General features: G+C 37.9%; 1 protein-coding gene across 1 annotated transcript in view; it reads left to right on the top strand.

Annotated features, from left to right (window-relative positions):
* The window catches only part of LOC126248282 (apoptotic protease-activating factor 1-like), a 274185-nt gene that overhangs the window by 64030 nt on the left and 194034 nt on the right, over positions 1 to 16121 (top strand). Inside the window, exons 5-6 of the mRNA XM_049949131.1 lie at positions 7785 to 7896; positions 8674 to 8791. Coding sequence (XP_049805088.1) covers positions 7785 to 7896; positions 8674 to 8791 — 230 coding nt within the window. The remainder of the gene's footprint in view (positions 1 to 7784; positions 7897 to 8673; positions 8792 to 16121) is intronic.

Genomic DNA, 16121 nt, shown 5'->3' with positions numbered 1-16121 from the left:
TTTCTTAGTCATCTGCAGAGCTAGTTGGCATATAAACCTGTACTACTGTAGTAGGCATGGGCTTCGTGTCTATCTTGGCCACAATGATGAATTCACTATGCTGTTTGTAGTAGCTTACCTGCACTCCTATTTTTTTTTTTTATTCATTATTAAACCTACTCGTGCATTACCCCTATTTGATTTTGTATTTATAACCCTGTATTCACCTGACCAGAAGTCTTGTTCCTCCTGCCAACGAACTTCGCTAATTCCCACTATATCTAACTTCAACCTATCCATTTCCCTTTTTAAATTTTCTAACCTACCTGCCCGATTAAGGGATCTGACATTCCATGCTCTGATCCGTAGAATGCCAATTTTCTTTCTCCTGATAACGACGTCCTCTTGAGTAGTCCCCACCCGGAGAGCCGAATGGGGGACTATTTTACCTCCGGAATATTTTACCCAAGAGGACACACTCATCATTTAACCGTACAGTAAAGCTGCATGCCCTCGGGAAAAATTACGGCCGTAGTTTCCCCTTGCTTTCAGCCGTTTGCAGTACCAGCACAGCAAGGCCGTTTTGGTTAGTGTTACAAGGCCAGATCAGTCAATCATCCAGCCTGTTGCCCCTGCAACTACTGAAAAGGCTGCTGCCCCTCTTCAGGAACCACACATTTGTCTGGCCTCTCAACAGATACCCCTCCGTTGTGGTTGCATCTACGGTACGGCCATCTGTATCGTTGAGGCACGCAAGCCTCCCCACCAACAGCAAGGTCCGTGGTTCGTGGGGGGGCCTTTGGAATTAGGTAACGATTTTTGCATGCTAGAGCAGCTGCTTCTTTTGTCTACAATGAGATTTTGCAAATGTCTTTGTGGCAATGCCTCTTCATAGCTCTATAGACAGCTATTTTCATCTACAGCCATTACCGAGCGAGGTGGCGCAGTGGTTAGACACTGGACTCGCATTCGGGAGGATGATGGTTCAATCCCGCGTCCGGCCATCCTGATTTAGGTTTTCTGTGATTTCCCTAAATCACTCCAGGCAAATGCCGGGATGGTTCCTCTGAAAGGGCACGGCCGAATTCCTTCCCTACCCTTCCCTAATCCGATGAGTCCGATGACCTCGCAGTCTGGTCTCCTTCCCCGAAACCAACCAACCAACCAATCTACAGCCATTTGCACTTCGCAGTTGAAAGTCATCAAAAGCATTGCCAGGTCTCTGGGATTTGCTTAAGTTGAAGTAACTGCAGGAGTGTCCTAGCAGTAAAGAATAAATGTTAAAACTTCATGCATGATGCAGCATTTTTTTCACACTTCTTAGGGTTTGTGGCGACATGTCTTGAACTATTTGTCATACAATGATATATTTATGTAGATACATTCAGCGCCATATCTGGATATTGTCTGTGAAATATATTGTGAACAGAGTTAGTAGCAAATAAGTAATAAATTTAAGTGTCAAGATGATGCAGCAGTTTACCATACATTTCATCGTTTTTTACATCATATCTCCTGAACTATGATAGGTACTTGGTTCTTAACCTTACAGTGATTGTTGCCTAACAGTAAAGGATATGTTTACTTAGTTTGGTTGAAATTGGTCAAATGATTTAGGGGGAGATGTGGAACATACGAGTACAAGCATACATACCGGGTGATCAAAAAGTCAGTATAAATTTGAAAACAGAATAAATCACGGAATAATGTAGGTATAGAGGTACAAATTGACACACATGCTTGAAATAACATGGGGTTTTATAAGAACCAAAAAAATATAAAAGTTCAAAAAATGTCCGACAGATGACACATCATGTGATCAGAATAACAATAATTAGCATAACAAAGTAAGAGAAAGTAAAGATGATGTTCTTTACAGGAAATGCTCAATATGTCCACCATCATTCCTCAACAATAGCTGTAGTCAAGGAATAATGTTGTGAACAGCACTGTAAAGCATGTCCAGCGTTATGGTGAGGCATTGGCGTCGGATGTTGTCTTTCAGCATCCCTAGAGATGTTGGTCGATCATGATACACTTGTGACTTCAGGTAACCCCAAAGCCAATAATCGCACGGACTGAGGTCTGGGGACCTGGGAGGCCAAGCATGATGAAAGTGGTGGCTGAGCACATTATCATCACCAAATGATGCGCGCAAGAGATCTTTCACGCGTCTAGCAATATGGGGTGGAGCGCCATCCTGCATAAACATCGTATGTTCCAGCAGGTGTTTATCAGCCAGGCTGGGGATGATGCAGTTCTGAACATATCGGCATATTTCTCACCCATCACGGTAATAGTTACCGTACAAAACCAGAATCACCTATTTCCTCGAAGAAGAAAGGCCCGATAATGGTAGATGTGGTAAATCCAACCCATACCATGACTTTCTCGTTGTGCAATGGAGTTTCCACGACAGTTCTAGGATTTTCGGTAGCCCAAATTCTGCAGTTGTGGGCGTTGACAGACCCTAAGTGCATGAAATGAGCTTCGTTGGTCCACAACACGTTACTCAACCAATTGTCAGCTTCTGCCATCTTTTGAAACGCCCACACCGCAAATGCCCTCCGCTTCACTAAATTGCCAGGTAACAGTTGATGATGCCAATGGATGTTATACGGATAGCATCGGAGGGTATGCCTAAGTGCCAACCAAACAGTAGTGCATTGAATGCCGGTGCGACACATGACTGCACGAGCGCTGACTTCCCCGTGCATAGACGAACCCGCTACAGTCTCCATTTCTTCCTGAACTGTCTCAGCAGCATTACGCTTTGTGCTCGGTCGGCCACTATGCAGTCTATCATGTAAACAACCCGTGGCTTCGAACTTCCAAATCATTCTTGCCACAGCTGTATTTGTCAATGGACCTTTACCCATTCGAACCCCTTCCTATGGCGATAGGATCATAATGCTGAACTAGCACATTCTCCATTCTGATAATACAGCTTCACTAAAAGCGCCTTTTCAGGTAACGTCAACATGTTGCGACTGCTGGCGCATCTGATTCTCTCTCTCATTTCAGCTCCTTTTATACACGATTGTCATGCGCAGTCACTGACGTTTTGCTGTCCAGTGCCATCTGTCGGACATTTTGTGAACTTTATTTTTATTTATTTATTTATTGTTCTAATAAAACCCCATGTCATTCCAAGCACGTTTGTCAATTTTTTCCTCTCTATCTACATTATTCTGTGGTTTATTACGCTTTCAAATTTATACTGACTTTTTGATCACCCGATATATCCATTTCTGTAATGTGTAGGTTAGTTTATGTTAAATTAGTTTTATTAGTTACATGTTCCATGGATCATTTTTGCATGATAGGTTCTAATGATGTGGAACAAGTCAATTTACATCCATATTGCAGATTAATGTGTACATATGGTTACATTCTGAACATTTGTAAGTTTTTCTTACAAAAAGAAAAAAGGTATACAGATATGCATTATTAATTCCTAACCAAAACAATAAATTCTTCTGTGGAATAGAAGGGGTTGTCAAGGAAAACTTTCTCAGTTTGTTCAAATTTTACTTGGCTATCAGTCAGACATTTTACATCACTGGGTAAGTAATTGAAAAATGTTTTCCAGCATTTTGCACCCCTCTTTGTGCTAAAGACAACATTAATGTGGAGTAATGGATGTCATTCTTCCTTCTGTTATTGTAATTAATTTCATTGTTCCTTTTGAACTATAGTGGATTATTTACAACAAATTTCATGAGGGAATAAATATACTGCAAAGCAGTAGTGAGAATGCCCAACTCCTTATACAGATTTCTACAAGATTGTCTCGGGTGAGCACCACATATTATCCTTACAGCACATTTTTGCACATTGAAGACTTTCTTTCTTGAAGATGAGTTACCCCGGAACATTATTACATGTGGCATTACTGGATGAAAATATATCAAATTACTGATTTGTCCCTCCCCATGATTTGCAATGATTTTAAGTTCAAATGTTACAAAACTAAGTTGTTTTAGGAGTTCCAAAATGTTATTTTTCCAATTTAAATTCTCGTCTATATGGACACACAAGAATTTTGAAGTTTCCACCATATTTATTATTTCCTTGCCATCTGTTACATTTATTATTGGTGTAATACCCCTAGATGTGCAGAACTGAATATGTTGCATATTATTAAAATTGAAGATGAGACCATTCGCAGAAAACCAGTCAATGATACTTTTAAGAACTCTGTTTACCATTTCTTCTGTTTCTGTATGTATGCTTTGATTGATTACAATACTAGTGTCATCTGCAAAAAGAATTAATTCTGCTTGTTGTATGCTAGACGGAAGATTGTTTACATATATGTAGATCAATAGTGGACCTAAGATTGAACATTGTGGAACCCCATACATGATTTCTCCCCAGTCAGAGTTATGTGCCCAGACTGTATTGGTTGAATTACTAAGCCGTACTTTACATGATGTTTCATATGCTTTTTGCGTAGGTATGTGATGCTCTATTTTTTTCCACATAATGTAGGATGTTTATTACTTAGTTATACAAAAGAAACCTTTAATTGTGGAAAGGGTAAATAACTTACAGAAATGTTCAGTTTGGCTACCTTTTGTAACATGACAAATGTCCCATCTGTAATCAGTTTCGTGCCAAACCCTATGAAGCAAGTCTTGATGTAATGTGGCGACTGATTGTGTTAGTTATTGTTCCAGCTCGTTGGCATTTCTCAGAAGCAGAGGGCCAAACACTCTGTCTTCAGCATAACCCCATATGCAGCAGGCCATTGAGGCTAAATCAGTCGAAGCTGACACATTCCTAAAGAGATAATTGACAGCTTCGTGATGATAATATGGTGGTGCACCAGCTTTCTAGAAAAATCCTACTGTAATCGAGGTGTTATATAATGTTCAAGCATGTCCACATATTATAGTCCAGCTAGAGTTGATTTGGCAAAAGGGAAAGGACTGCAAATCTTGTTACAGCTCACAGTGAAGGAAAAACAAAAGTTCCATAGGGTGATTCCTGTAGATGTTAAATTACGTGGCATAGTTTCTGCTTTCCCAATACCTGAACATTATGCTAATTCACTTCACCACAGGTATGGAAGGTAACTTCATCGCTGAATATAATTTTATTAATATAATCATCTTCAGTCTGAATTTGTTAAACGTTTCTACACAAAACTCAGCCCATTTTTCTTTATCATTTTCTGTTAAAGCTTGCAACAATTCCAGTTTGTAGGGTTTAAATGACACATGTTTCTGTAATATCTTCCCTGCTGTAACACTAGGCATATTCAGTCCCAAGCTGGCATGTGTCATTGATTTACCTGGACTACTAATGTAAGATTGCTGAACTTGTTCAGTTGCTGTGTCAGAGACTGCTGGTAGACCGTGATCCAGCATCCTATGTAATACATAGCCAGTTTTGGTGAAACTGTAGTGCCTATTAATAAAGGTTTGTGTTTTAGGCAGTGCCATATGATCATATGATATTTAGTCCTGAATTGTCTCTGAATTGTGGCAGTGGATTTGGATTCATGAAACCATAAACAACACCGCACACACTATGCACCATTCTATGACTCCATGATGACTTGAAACTTCCTGGCAGATTAAAACTGTGTGCTGGATCGAGACTCAAACTCGGGACCTTTGCCTTTCACGGGCAAGTGCTTGGATAGCTCAGATGGTAGAGCACTGCTTGCAAAAGGCAAAGGTCCCGAGTTCGAGTCTCGGTCCGGTACACAGTTTTAATCTGCCAGGAAGTTTCATATCTGCGCACACTCGGCTGTAGAGTGAAAATTTCATTTTAGATCCATGATTGTTTGAATAACTCATTCACATATGCCACTTAGTGGGAACATTGGGAACTGTTGTGTTAAGCAGGAATAAAACTTAGACATACTACATTCAATGCTGTATCAAGTATTTGTGTAAGTTATTTACTCTTTTCACAATTAAAGGTTACTTTTGTATAACTAATTTACATACCCTTTGTCTTCTTGACTACACATGTCAAGATTTTATGGTTTTTCTTATAATGCAATTTCACTGGTAGGATTGTACTAGCCATCTGTTCTATATATAGATACCAATTTTTGGTACATGAGATTCTAAACACAATTGTTAACAACTGTTTCCCTCTAATTGGGATCAGTTTGAATTATTAGATAATGAATGTTCCTAAACTGTGATTTTTCTCTTGTCAGACATTACATGGCATATTTATTGGTCACTTTCAGTCTGTTCTTTGCCTTCAGCCTTCATGAGTTTCAAATAATTAGAAGTGTCCTGCACATGCAGTTCTTACCGAAACAAAAATTTATTGGAATTATATGCATCATCCTGAATGGTTTAGCTGAAGTGGTGTTTAGATATTCATGTGAACTTTGCCAGAAAATATTTATTATTTAACTCCTCCTGATGGACTTGGGACAGAATGAAACAAGCATCATGTTAGTTTCTGAATCAATGTGTCTTTTTGTTTGTCATCAGTGACCTCCTGAAGCAGAAAGACAATTGACTTGTAATTGAAAGGAGCTGATTTAGTTTCTGAGCTATTTCAATAACTTACTTGTACTGATTTCTTAATAAAGTTACGGATAACTGGAAAAAGCAGTCATGTAAAAACTCCGTCTCTGATGTCAACTTGACTGGATATTAGCATTAAAATTTGGACAGCAAATCTGCTTACTTCATAATCAATGTCTTTCTCGAAAGTATGCAAGTTGTGTTGTTTACTTGGCAGCATACTGAATACACATTTCTATTGGATTTATATTTCCACATAAAATTAAACATTGAAATCGGTGAAGGTAATTCACTTAGTGTAAAGAAGCATTGTTGAGTGTGAGATATGCACTAGCAGAGACTAGGTCCCAAGGGACAGCAGGACTAAAATATGTGTTCTAGAAACAATTACTTCCTATGTAGAAGTCACAGTTTGGCAGTGGCCGAGGATGAGGTTGACCACTCATTGACAGACCATGCTGCTAAGCAAAATGTGGCATACTTCAGTGATTTCCTCATAATTCATGCCCTCTTGAACCTGCATATCCTGCTTATTGTGAACTGTCACCTTGAATAAATTTGGCATGCCTCCAGGTCTGACTTAAACTTCCATTATTTCCAAACAGTACAACCACTGTTTTTCACATGGGACATGTAGGAATAACACGACTTTTGGAAAGTATTTGGCGAAGGAGGAGATAAGTGAGACCGTTTCATATGCTGGGAGTTCGTATCGAGGACTTGCTAATACAGAGTCAACATATCTCATGACATTATCAATAACCCAGTTCCTAACTCTGAATTGATTTTTCCATGGATTAGTTAGGTTATTCCCAATTAATGCCAGAATGTTTTCAGAATAATTCCCTCTATTGATTTTTTTTCAGTGGGACTGCAAAACAACAGACTCTCTCTAATATAGAGTGAATGTATCTCATGACTTTGACTGTAATCTCCAGAGATATTTGAGAGAGTCAATGACAGGAATATTTGCAGAACCTAAATAATTTGCCATCATTCTGTATTAATATAGTGACAGTGCAGTTGTATTTAAATACTTGTCATTCTGTGTGTGAAATGTGACCAGAATTGTTTAGACATTTAATATAAGTCATTGAAGTACAATCAGTAAGAAGGTTTCCAAAGACAACATTGATTTTCCACTGTTAGCATTCTAAATGAAGTCCAAACTGGTATATTTTCATTAGACATGTATGTCCCCTTATTGCTATGAATAATACAGTTGATTTTCTGTATTTTAGGTGTTACTGATCCAGTCTGCTTTTTCTATTGCTACTCTCAATGATTACATTTTATTTACAGCTGAATGATGGTTTCAAAGAAATAGAGACATTGTCGTTGTTTGCTAAGTGTATAAATCAAACAATTGAAGATCTACCCCATGAGGCAAGACAAATACATCGTCTTTGCAAAGGTATGTTTCAAAAAGGCATGAATTTTCTCAAACTCTTGATTTTACGTTTATGTTTTCATGTTTAATTTACACTATTTCCTGTTTTCCAAACTCAGTTTATACTGATAAAATATAGGATAGGAACAGTTTTACTGACTCTGGAAAATTGTTTAATTTTTGTGAGATAATGGTCACCAAAGTAGTTGGTTATTCTCCTGCTCCATGAATGATGTTTCCAATATCATGCATTTATGTGAACAATGTGAAAGAGTTATAAAAATTGTAACAGATCTTTAATGTGGAGAATATTAGACAAAAACATTTTTTGTTATTTACTTTTAAAGAGCCTGTATTTCTCAAACTTAGTTTGCATCAACTTCTGTGCATTTCTCATTATACTTTTTCACTTCTGACTCCAGAATAGAGAATCTCCAGTCTTGAGTTTAGATTTTACAATGTTGTTGGCATGTCTCTTACATTACTACCATGTTTCAAAAGTACCAGTTTTGTGTGTTTTTGTTGAGATTTCATTTTTCACAATTTTTAAACTTTTTGAATAGTGGTGAATATATCATGCTTTTAATCCACTATTGGAAAGAAGAAATCTAATATATGAAATGGGAAATATTTGAAAAGGAAGCAGGGGGGGGGGGGGGGGGGGATTGTTTAGAGATGAAACATTCTTTTTAAAAGAACTTTGGAGACCATTTATGAAGTTCCTTTATTGTTTTACTGTATTATTATTTTTCCTTTTTTATCTGTTTGAATATATTGTTTATCAAATTTTACTTTTCACAGGCATTCCTATGTTGGTAGCTCTTATTGGTGCCAATCTAGAAGAGCACAGTGAAGATGCGCGTTCTAACAAAGGAAGATGGAATAACTTCATTACAATGCTTAAATCAAAACACTACAGGTGAGAAATATTGACATAAATATTTTATACTTGAAAAATTGGTTAATTTGCCGATGGCCCTTCTTGACTCATTATTTTATCAATAGGAAAGTAGACAGAGAGATCACTGTAAACAAATATTGCACATAAAGAAACATAACAAATTATCAATTTTGCCATTTGGATTAGCCCATTCATTAGTGTGGTAACAATTATTTTTGTTTTGTGTTTTGATGTTAACATTTTGATATCCCAGATTAAGCATATACAAAAGCTGTAGAGATTGGACTTGCTTTAATTTTCCACAACATTCTGAAAGACAATGATGTGGGCTCTCAGAAGAGATCAAAGTCATATTCATTGTAGATTATACCATATGGGTGTGTACTGAGTTTCCCCATAATAAAAGATCTAGTCACATGATGTTCAGTGTCAACGTGCAATAACCACTTACAGACGGCAGGTGTCAGCATTAGTAGTGGAGGATATATAAAACATGTCTGGGAGAAGTGAAAAAAAGTGCAGTCATTGACATAATGAAGATACAAACCGATGTACCTGACATCCAAAAGGGCATGATCATTGTCTCTTGAGCTGAGGGTGGAAGCATTTCTGAAACAGCTAACTTTGTAAGCTGTTCGTGTGCCACCATGGTTAAAGTATACCGCAAAATGGCATTATTGAAAACCGAACCGAGGCAACTGTGGTGCACCACGGACCATAGGTGATGGGGGTGAACAACAGCTGTGGAGATGTGTATGGGCGAATAGACATGCAACTTTTGAGCAACTGATCACCCAATTGAACCAAAGGGCTACCAACAGTGTCTCCTCAATGACCATTCAGCAAACATTGCTGTGTATGGGCCTCAATACCAAGCTCCTGATTCATACACCCATGCTGACTGCTGTTCAGTGGCAACGAAGGCAAGAATTTGCACACTTGTACTGCAGCTGAATCCATACCAGGTCAGATTAAAGGAAGACATCAGAACAATGCAGAGGCAGGCTGCTAGATTATTTGTTACTGGTAGGTTTGAACAGCATGCATTTATTGTGGAGATGCTTTGGGAAATCACATGGCAATCCGTGGAGGGAATGTGAAATTCTTTTCAAGGAACACTATTGAGAAAATTTAGCTAACTGACATTTGAAGCTGACTGCAGAAAGTTTCTGTTGCCTCTAACATGTATTTTGCGTAAGGACCATGAAGGTAAGATACGAGAAATTAGTGAGTGGAACAAGAAAGGAAATGACTAGTAGTAATTTGGGATACCCTGTGCCTCGTGCTGTAAGGTGTGTTTTGGAGTATCGATGTAGATGTCAGTGTCCACTGAGTGATGAAAGGTGGCCTTTTCAGATGAACACATTTTATGCTCCGTGGGACAGACTGCTGTTGGTGTGTACAGTGTGAAACGTCTGAAAGCAAACATCATGCAATCAGGAGGGAGTGTTATGGTTTGGGGAATGCTTTTGTGGCATTCCCTGGGTGATGTCATTCGGAAAGGCACAATGGATCAACACAAGTAGTGTCTCTCCTTGGGGACCACGTCCACACCTACATGCAGTTTATTTTTCTTCGACACAATGGCAGCTACCAGCAGGACAATGCAATGTGTCATACAGCTAGCAGTTTATGTGCATGTTCAAAGAGCACCAGAATCAGTTTGTTATACTCCCCTGGTCACCGAACTCCATGGATTTAAACCTAGTCGATAATCTGTCGGACCATCTTGATTGGGCTGTTCGTATCAACGAATCCTCAACCAAGAAACGTAGCACAGTTGGCCATGGCACTGGAGTTGGCATGGCTCTACATCGATGTTGTTACCTTGCAGAAGCTCATTGTCTCTTCCTCCATGTCTCGCAGTGGTCCACACTGCAAAAGGTGGTTCTTTTGGCTTTTGACAAGTGGTCCCATAATGTGACTGGACTGTGTATTATACCATATGAAAACTTGGGATGAAAGTGTACAAAGTGAATAAATTTGTTAGTATCACTGGTTCTGACTATGGACAACAGTCTAATTACAAAGTTAACTACATTAGCTTCTGATGGAGTCTGTGGTTAATATGTGCTTTCTGCAAGTGCTTTCCAACTATCCTTAGTCTCAGAAATCTGGTGCTTCATTAACTGTACCACAGTTGTAGGAGAGCAGGATGCCAGTGTTTTGTACACTGGATATATATATATTTATTTAATGTAGTTGAGCATCTAGAGATGCATCTGTATGGCACATGGGTTGCTCTATTATCTAATTTGTGCTCTGAAACTGCCACAATTATGTTTGCATCATATGCAAACATAACAGCTTTATAATTTTTATTTTGGCTGGAGCCACAATCATGGTAAATTTTTTGAATGATATTGCTGCCATTTGACTGTAATATTTTTTATTTTATTGTTATACAATCCAGATTTCGGCTTTGGGCCATTTCCGAGAACAAAAACTTATATTTGCTTTAAAAGACATGAGACTGGTATGAAATACAAGTCCTTGTCAAAAAAGCATGTTTGGTCATATAGTACAGATGTCTCATTACTAAAAAGTGAGAACATTTCTAAAATGCCTAAATAAGTTGTAAAATTTCTTCATGGATCCTATAGCACAGCTGTTGTATGAAACTGTTAACCAATAAACAGGTGTGTGCCACACTGTTGTGTCTGGATAACTACTTTTCAACTAACACCAGTGGCAGAAGACCCCAATTATGTAGCAGCTATCAATAAACAACAGTTACAAAACCTACCTTACCACAGATATCAAGGTATGTTTTATACAGGTTTGAAATCAACGCAGCACAGCTACATTATACAACCATTATCATTTCTCCCTATAAAGTATTTTGATTTATGACATTGCACATTGTATGTGCCTCGATTTACATATACTCATGAAATGCTTTGTCTTTCTTTAAAATAGCTCACATGCATAAAGTGGAAATGTTTGGAGATATGGTGTTAGCCTATATACAGTAGAATTTAGATATTCATAAATATTGTAATGGGCATACAGCTCTTATCATAACGGATACTTCTCATTATGACTTAGGCCAGTATCTATAAATCATCCGTCAATTAAATTGTTGTAACCTACACCTAGGATTACATTTTACACAAAACCCAATCTGTGATTATGGCCACGTTGAACAATATAATATACCCACATAACATACAGTACAAGTTCCAAGCATCAGATAATATCAAATCAGAATTGGTTTGTGTCACCAAAACTTGAGATGAGCTATCTCAGAACATGATCCAAGATTCCACCAACATTGTTCCCCCTCTCCATGTCTAGCACCCCCCCCCCCCACCTTTTCCCACCCCACCCCCCCTTCCTCCCTTTTCATGTCGATTATACTGTTTAACAGTGTAGGTAGATATTATGAATAATTACACAGCTCCCACTTATAATTAAATTCTAGTACTGGTTGTAACAACGTGTTACAGATTATTTTAACTGGTATAGATATACTCTGTATAGCTCTGTAGTATCTGGGTTTTCTGCATATGTCAAACATGTCAGTAAGTACGAACCCTGCTTGTAATTTACTGTCACACTGGTAATGTAAGTACAAACATTATAAAGGTTTCATAAATCTAAATTAATGATATGCTGAGAACAGAAACTGAATGTGTCCGTAAAAGCTGTTTGCTGTCACATGTGTAGTCCATTTCACTTGCAACCTTGTGAAATTATCTTATGATGTTTCAAAAAAGCATTAGAGTGAAACCCTTATTTTACATTTTTGGCAGTCTAGACTTAAACGTCACAAATTTGAGGAAACTGCAGAATTGAGGGAAATGTTAAAACCTCCCAAAATATGAGCAAAAACACATGTAATTGGCATTTATGATAAAAAAATCGCCTTCTTCTCCAATACTTTGCATAAAATCTGTCTAAGTGAAGGAAATTAAATTTACAATACAATGTTTACATAATAATTTGTGGTAATGAATTTAATCAGTTCTTAAAAAATCACAGATGTGCAACAGAAAGTAATAACCCATTAAAAAATTGAAATTGGTATGCAGCTACAGGGTAATCAAGCTGTTTTCTGACATGCTATGACCGTAAATTATACGTTCAAAATTTGCATTTTTGAGAGATCATCTTTTGTATGCACCCAGAAAAAAGCAAAAGTTGGTGAACATGTTGAATTAAACCAAAAACATCACAACAGCTAAGTGGTTAAACCATAAACATAAAATGCAGACATCTGCCTAATGACATACTTTTTCACCATCACTGTTATTGTTTAATGCTTTTCTTATGAGTTGCACTTCATACGCTTACCTCTGTTAAAGTGTTATTTTGGGCTTGATGAGAGAAACAGACATGTGAAAAAATGAGTTTACTTTCCCAATTGACGTTACAAGCTCATTATTGGCTCAGTGAATTTCTGGACACTGTGTAAAATGTAAATTTGAAAGAAAGCTCAGGTGCTACAGTTTTGCTTCTTGCCCTCGATCACTGCTGCCAGTCTTCATGATCTGATAAGTGTGGTGCAAAGTATATACATCAGTAGTGTATGTAGTTGTTGCAACTGTATCATGTCAGATTTGAACACAAAAGTCTTTAAAATGTGCTATTGCAAAATTCTTGTTCTATTTCCATGTAAAACCTGTCTCATAGCACATCATCTGTATGAAAAGTATATTTTCAGCACTTCAAAAAATGCTTTTACCCCTACCAGCACTCCCGTTGCTGAAAACCCACTCCCTCTCTCCACACATCCAGTAGGCAAGCACATTATACATGTGTTAGTGTGGTGTGGTGGCTCTACTGGATATTGGGTGACTTAACAAGTTGCCAGCTATAAGAGTTTACTAGTTGGAAATGGGTGATGTGTCCTTCATTATGACCGAGCATATTCATTGAGACTCAGTGTTTGAATTTAAAAGTTTAATGATTGATATTGTTGCTGAATACAGTACATCAGAGGTACATGCAAAGAGATGAGACTAAGTTATAATTGGCACAAGAGAAGGTGGTGGCTGGCTCCCTACATCACATATTGGCTCAGTCTGGAATACTTTGCATTGACTGTCTTGCTTTCTCATTACCACTACAACCAAGCAGTAGTTGTATCATAATTGCGCAGTGAAGCTAAATGTTGCAAGTTGTGTGGGCAAAAGTGAGCGTGGATTACATCAGCATTTCCTCTCTCACATCTCCCCCCTCCACAATTGCCTAAAACATTCCCTTAACTCTACCACCACCCATAGTTTGAACCATCTGCCTTTTGTGCCACTAACTCATTCAGTCACATCAAATGTGAATAGGAAGAAAACGGGACAAAGTCAAGTGAGATGTTGAGTAAGAACTTAGAATCGAGGTAAACCTTACTAGGAATAAATATAAAATCAAGGAATTTTTAGCAATTATTCTATGTGCTTTTCATGGGGGCTACAAATTTATGGTGTAGAATTGCGAAAAACTTAAAATTGGAGAATGTAAAATTGAAGTTCCACTGTAGTAACTTGGACTGTCTACCTTTAAATGGTGCCCTATTTGCAGTGACTTGACATGGGTATTTCTTGTCTCTTAATAAGAAACTGTTTTCAAATTGTTTTAAAATGTTATAAAAAAGATCTTACAAATGTAGAGTACTATCACCATTGTATATCATATACAAGGCTTGGAAAACATTTATGTATTAGGTTTTCTAAGTTACCAAGTAGGAGTTTGCTGCCATCTGGAGGTACTCCATAACACAATGCAGTCCTTGTATACAAAATGTATTTTAATATCAACTTCTGTGAATATATATCACATGTAGAGTTTTGTCATTTGCTGTATGATGTGACACTAATGTGTTTGCTCCAGCAAGGTATGTGCACCTCTGATATGTTTTATTGTAGTTTTGACATTGAATGTTCCATAATAATTTTTATTTATATTACGTCTAAATCTACATTGATACTCCACAATCTACCTTATGGAACATGGCAGAGGGTACTCTTACCACTCACTACTAGTAATTTCCTTTTCTGTTCCACTCGAAAATATAATGAGGGAAAAACGACTGTGTATATGCCTCTGTACAAGCCCTAATTTCTCGTATCTTGTATGTGTGATCCTTACATGCAATGTATATTAGAGCCAACACAACCGTTCTTCAGTTGGCTTCAAATGCCGGTTCTTTAAATTTTCTCAGTAGAGTTCCTTGAAAAGGATGTTGCCTTCCCTCCAGGGATTCCCATTTGAGTTTCTGAATCATTTCTGTAACTCCTTTGTGTTGTTTGAACCTACCAGTAACAAATCTAGCATCTCACCTGTGAATTGCTTCCATATCTTCCTTTAATCTGACCTGGTACAGATCCCAAGCACTTGAGCAATTCTCAAGAATAAGTCACACTTGCATCTATATGCTGTCTCCTTTACAGATTAACCACACTTTCCCAGAATTCTCCCAGTTAACCAAAGTCGACCATTCACCTTTTCTGCTACAATCCTCATATGCTAGTTCCATTTCATATTGCTTTGCAGTGTTACACCCAGATATTTCAACAATGTAACTGTGTCAAGCAGGACACTACTAATGCTGTATACAAACATTACGGGGCTTTTTTCCTGCTCATCCACATTAACTTACATTTTTCTACATTTAGAGCTATCTGCCATTCATCACACCAACTATAAATTTTGTCTAAGTCAGCTTGTATCCTCCTACAGTCACTCAATGACAACACCTTACCATAAACCACAGCATCATCAGCAAACAACCACAGATTGCTACCCACCCTGTCGGCCAAATTGTTTATTTATATAGGGAATAACAGCGGTCCTATCATACTGTCCTAGTGCACTCCTGACGATACTCTTGTCTCTGATAAACATTCACCGTCAAGGACAACATACTGGGTTCTATAACTTGTGAAGTTTTCGAGCCTCTCACATATCTTTAAGGCCATTCACAGATGATGCAGTTGTTTATATCAAAGTAGCAATGCCAGAAGATAGTAAGAATTTGCAGAATGACCTTCAGAGAACTGATGAATGGTGCAGACTCTGACAGTTGACCCCAAATATAAATAAATATAACATATTGCGCAGACATAGGAAAATAAATCCACTACTGTACAGCTACACTATTGATGACAAACAGCTGGAGACAGTGTCTGCTGTAAAATATCTAGGCTTAACTATCCAGAACGACCTTAAGTGGAATGACCATGTAAAAAAGATAGTGGGAAAAGGAGACATAAGACTCAGAGATTCATTGGAAGAATCTTAAGGAAATGTAACTGATCCATGAAAGAAGTAGCTTATAAGGCACTTGTTCACCCAATTCTTGAGTATTGTTCATCTATCTGGGATCCCTATCAGGTAGGACTGATTGAGG

Source organism: Schistocerca nitens, chromosome 3 (genome assembly GCF_023898315.1).
Source record: "Schistocerca nitens isolate TAMUIC-IGC-003100 chromosome 3, iqSchNite1.1, whole genome shotgun sequence".
In the NCBI taxonomy this organism is placed as follows: domain Eukaryota; kingdom Metazoa; phylum Arthropoda; class Insecta; order Orthoptera; family Acrididae; genus Schistocerca; species Schistocerca nitens.
Note: the sequence above shows the minus strand (reverse complement) of the source record. Positions and strands in the feature narration are given on the sequence as shown.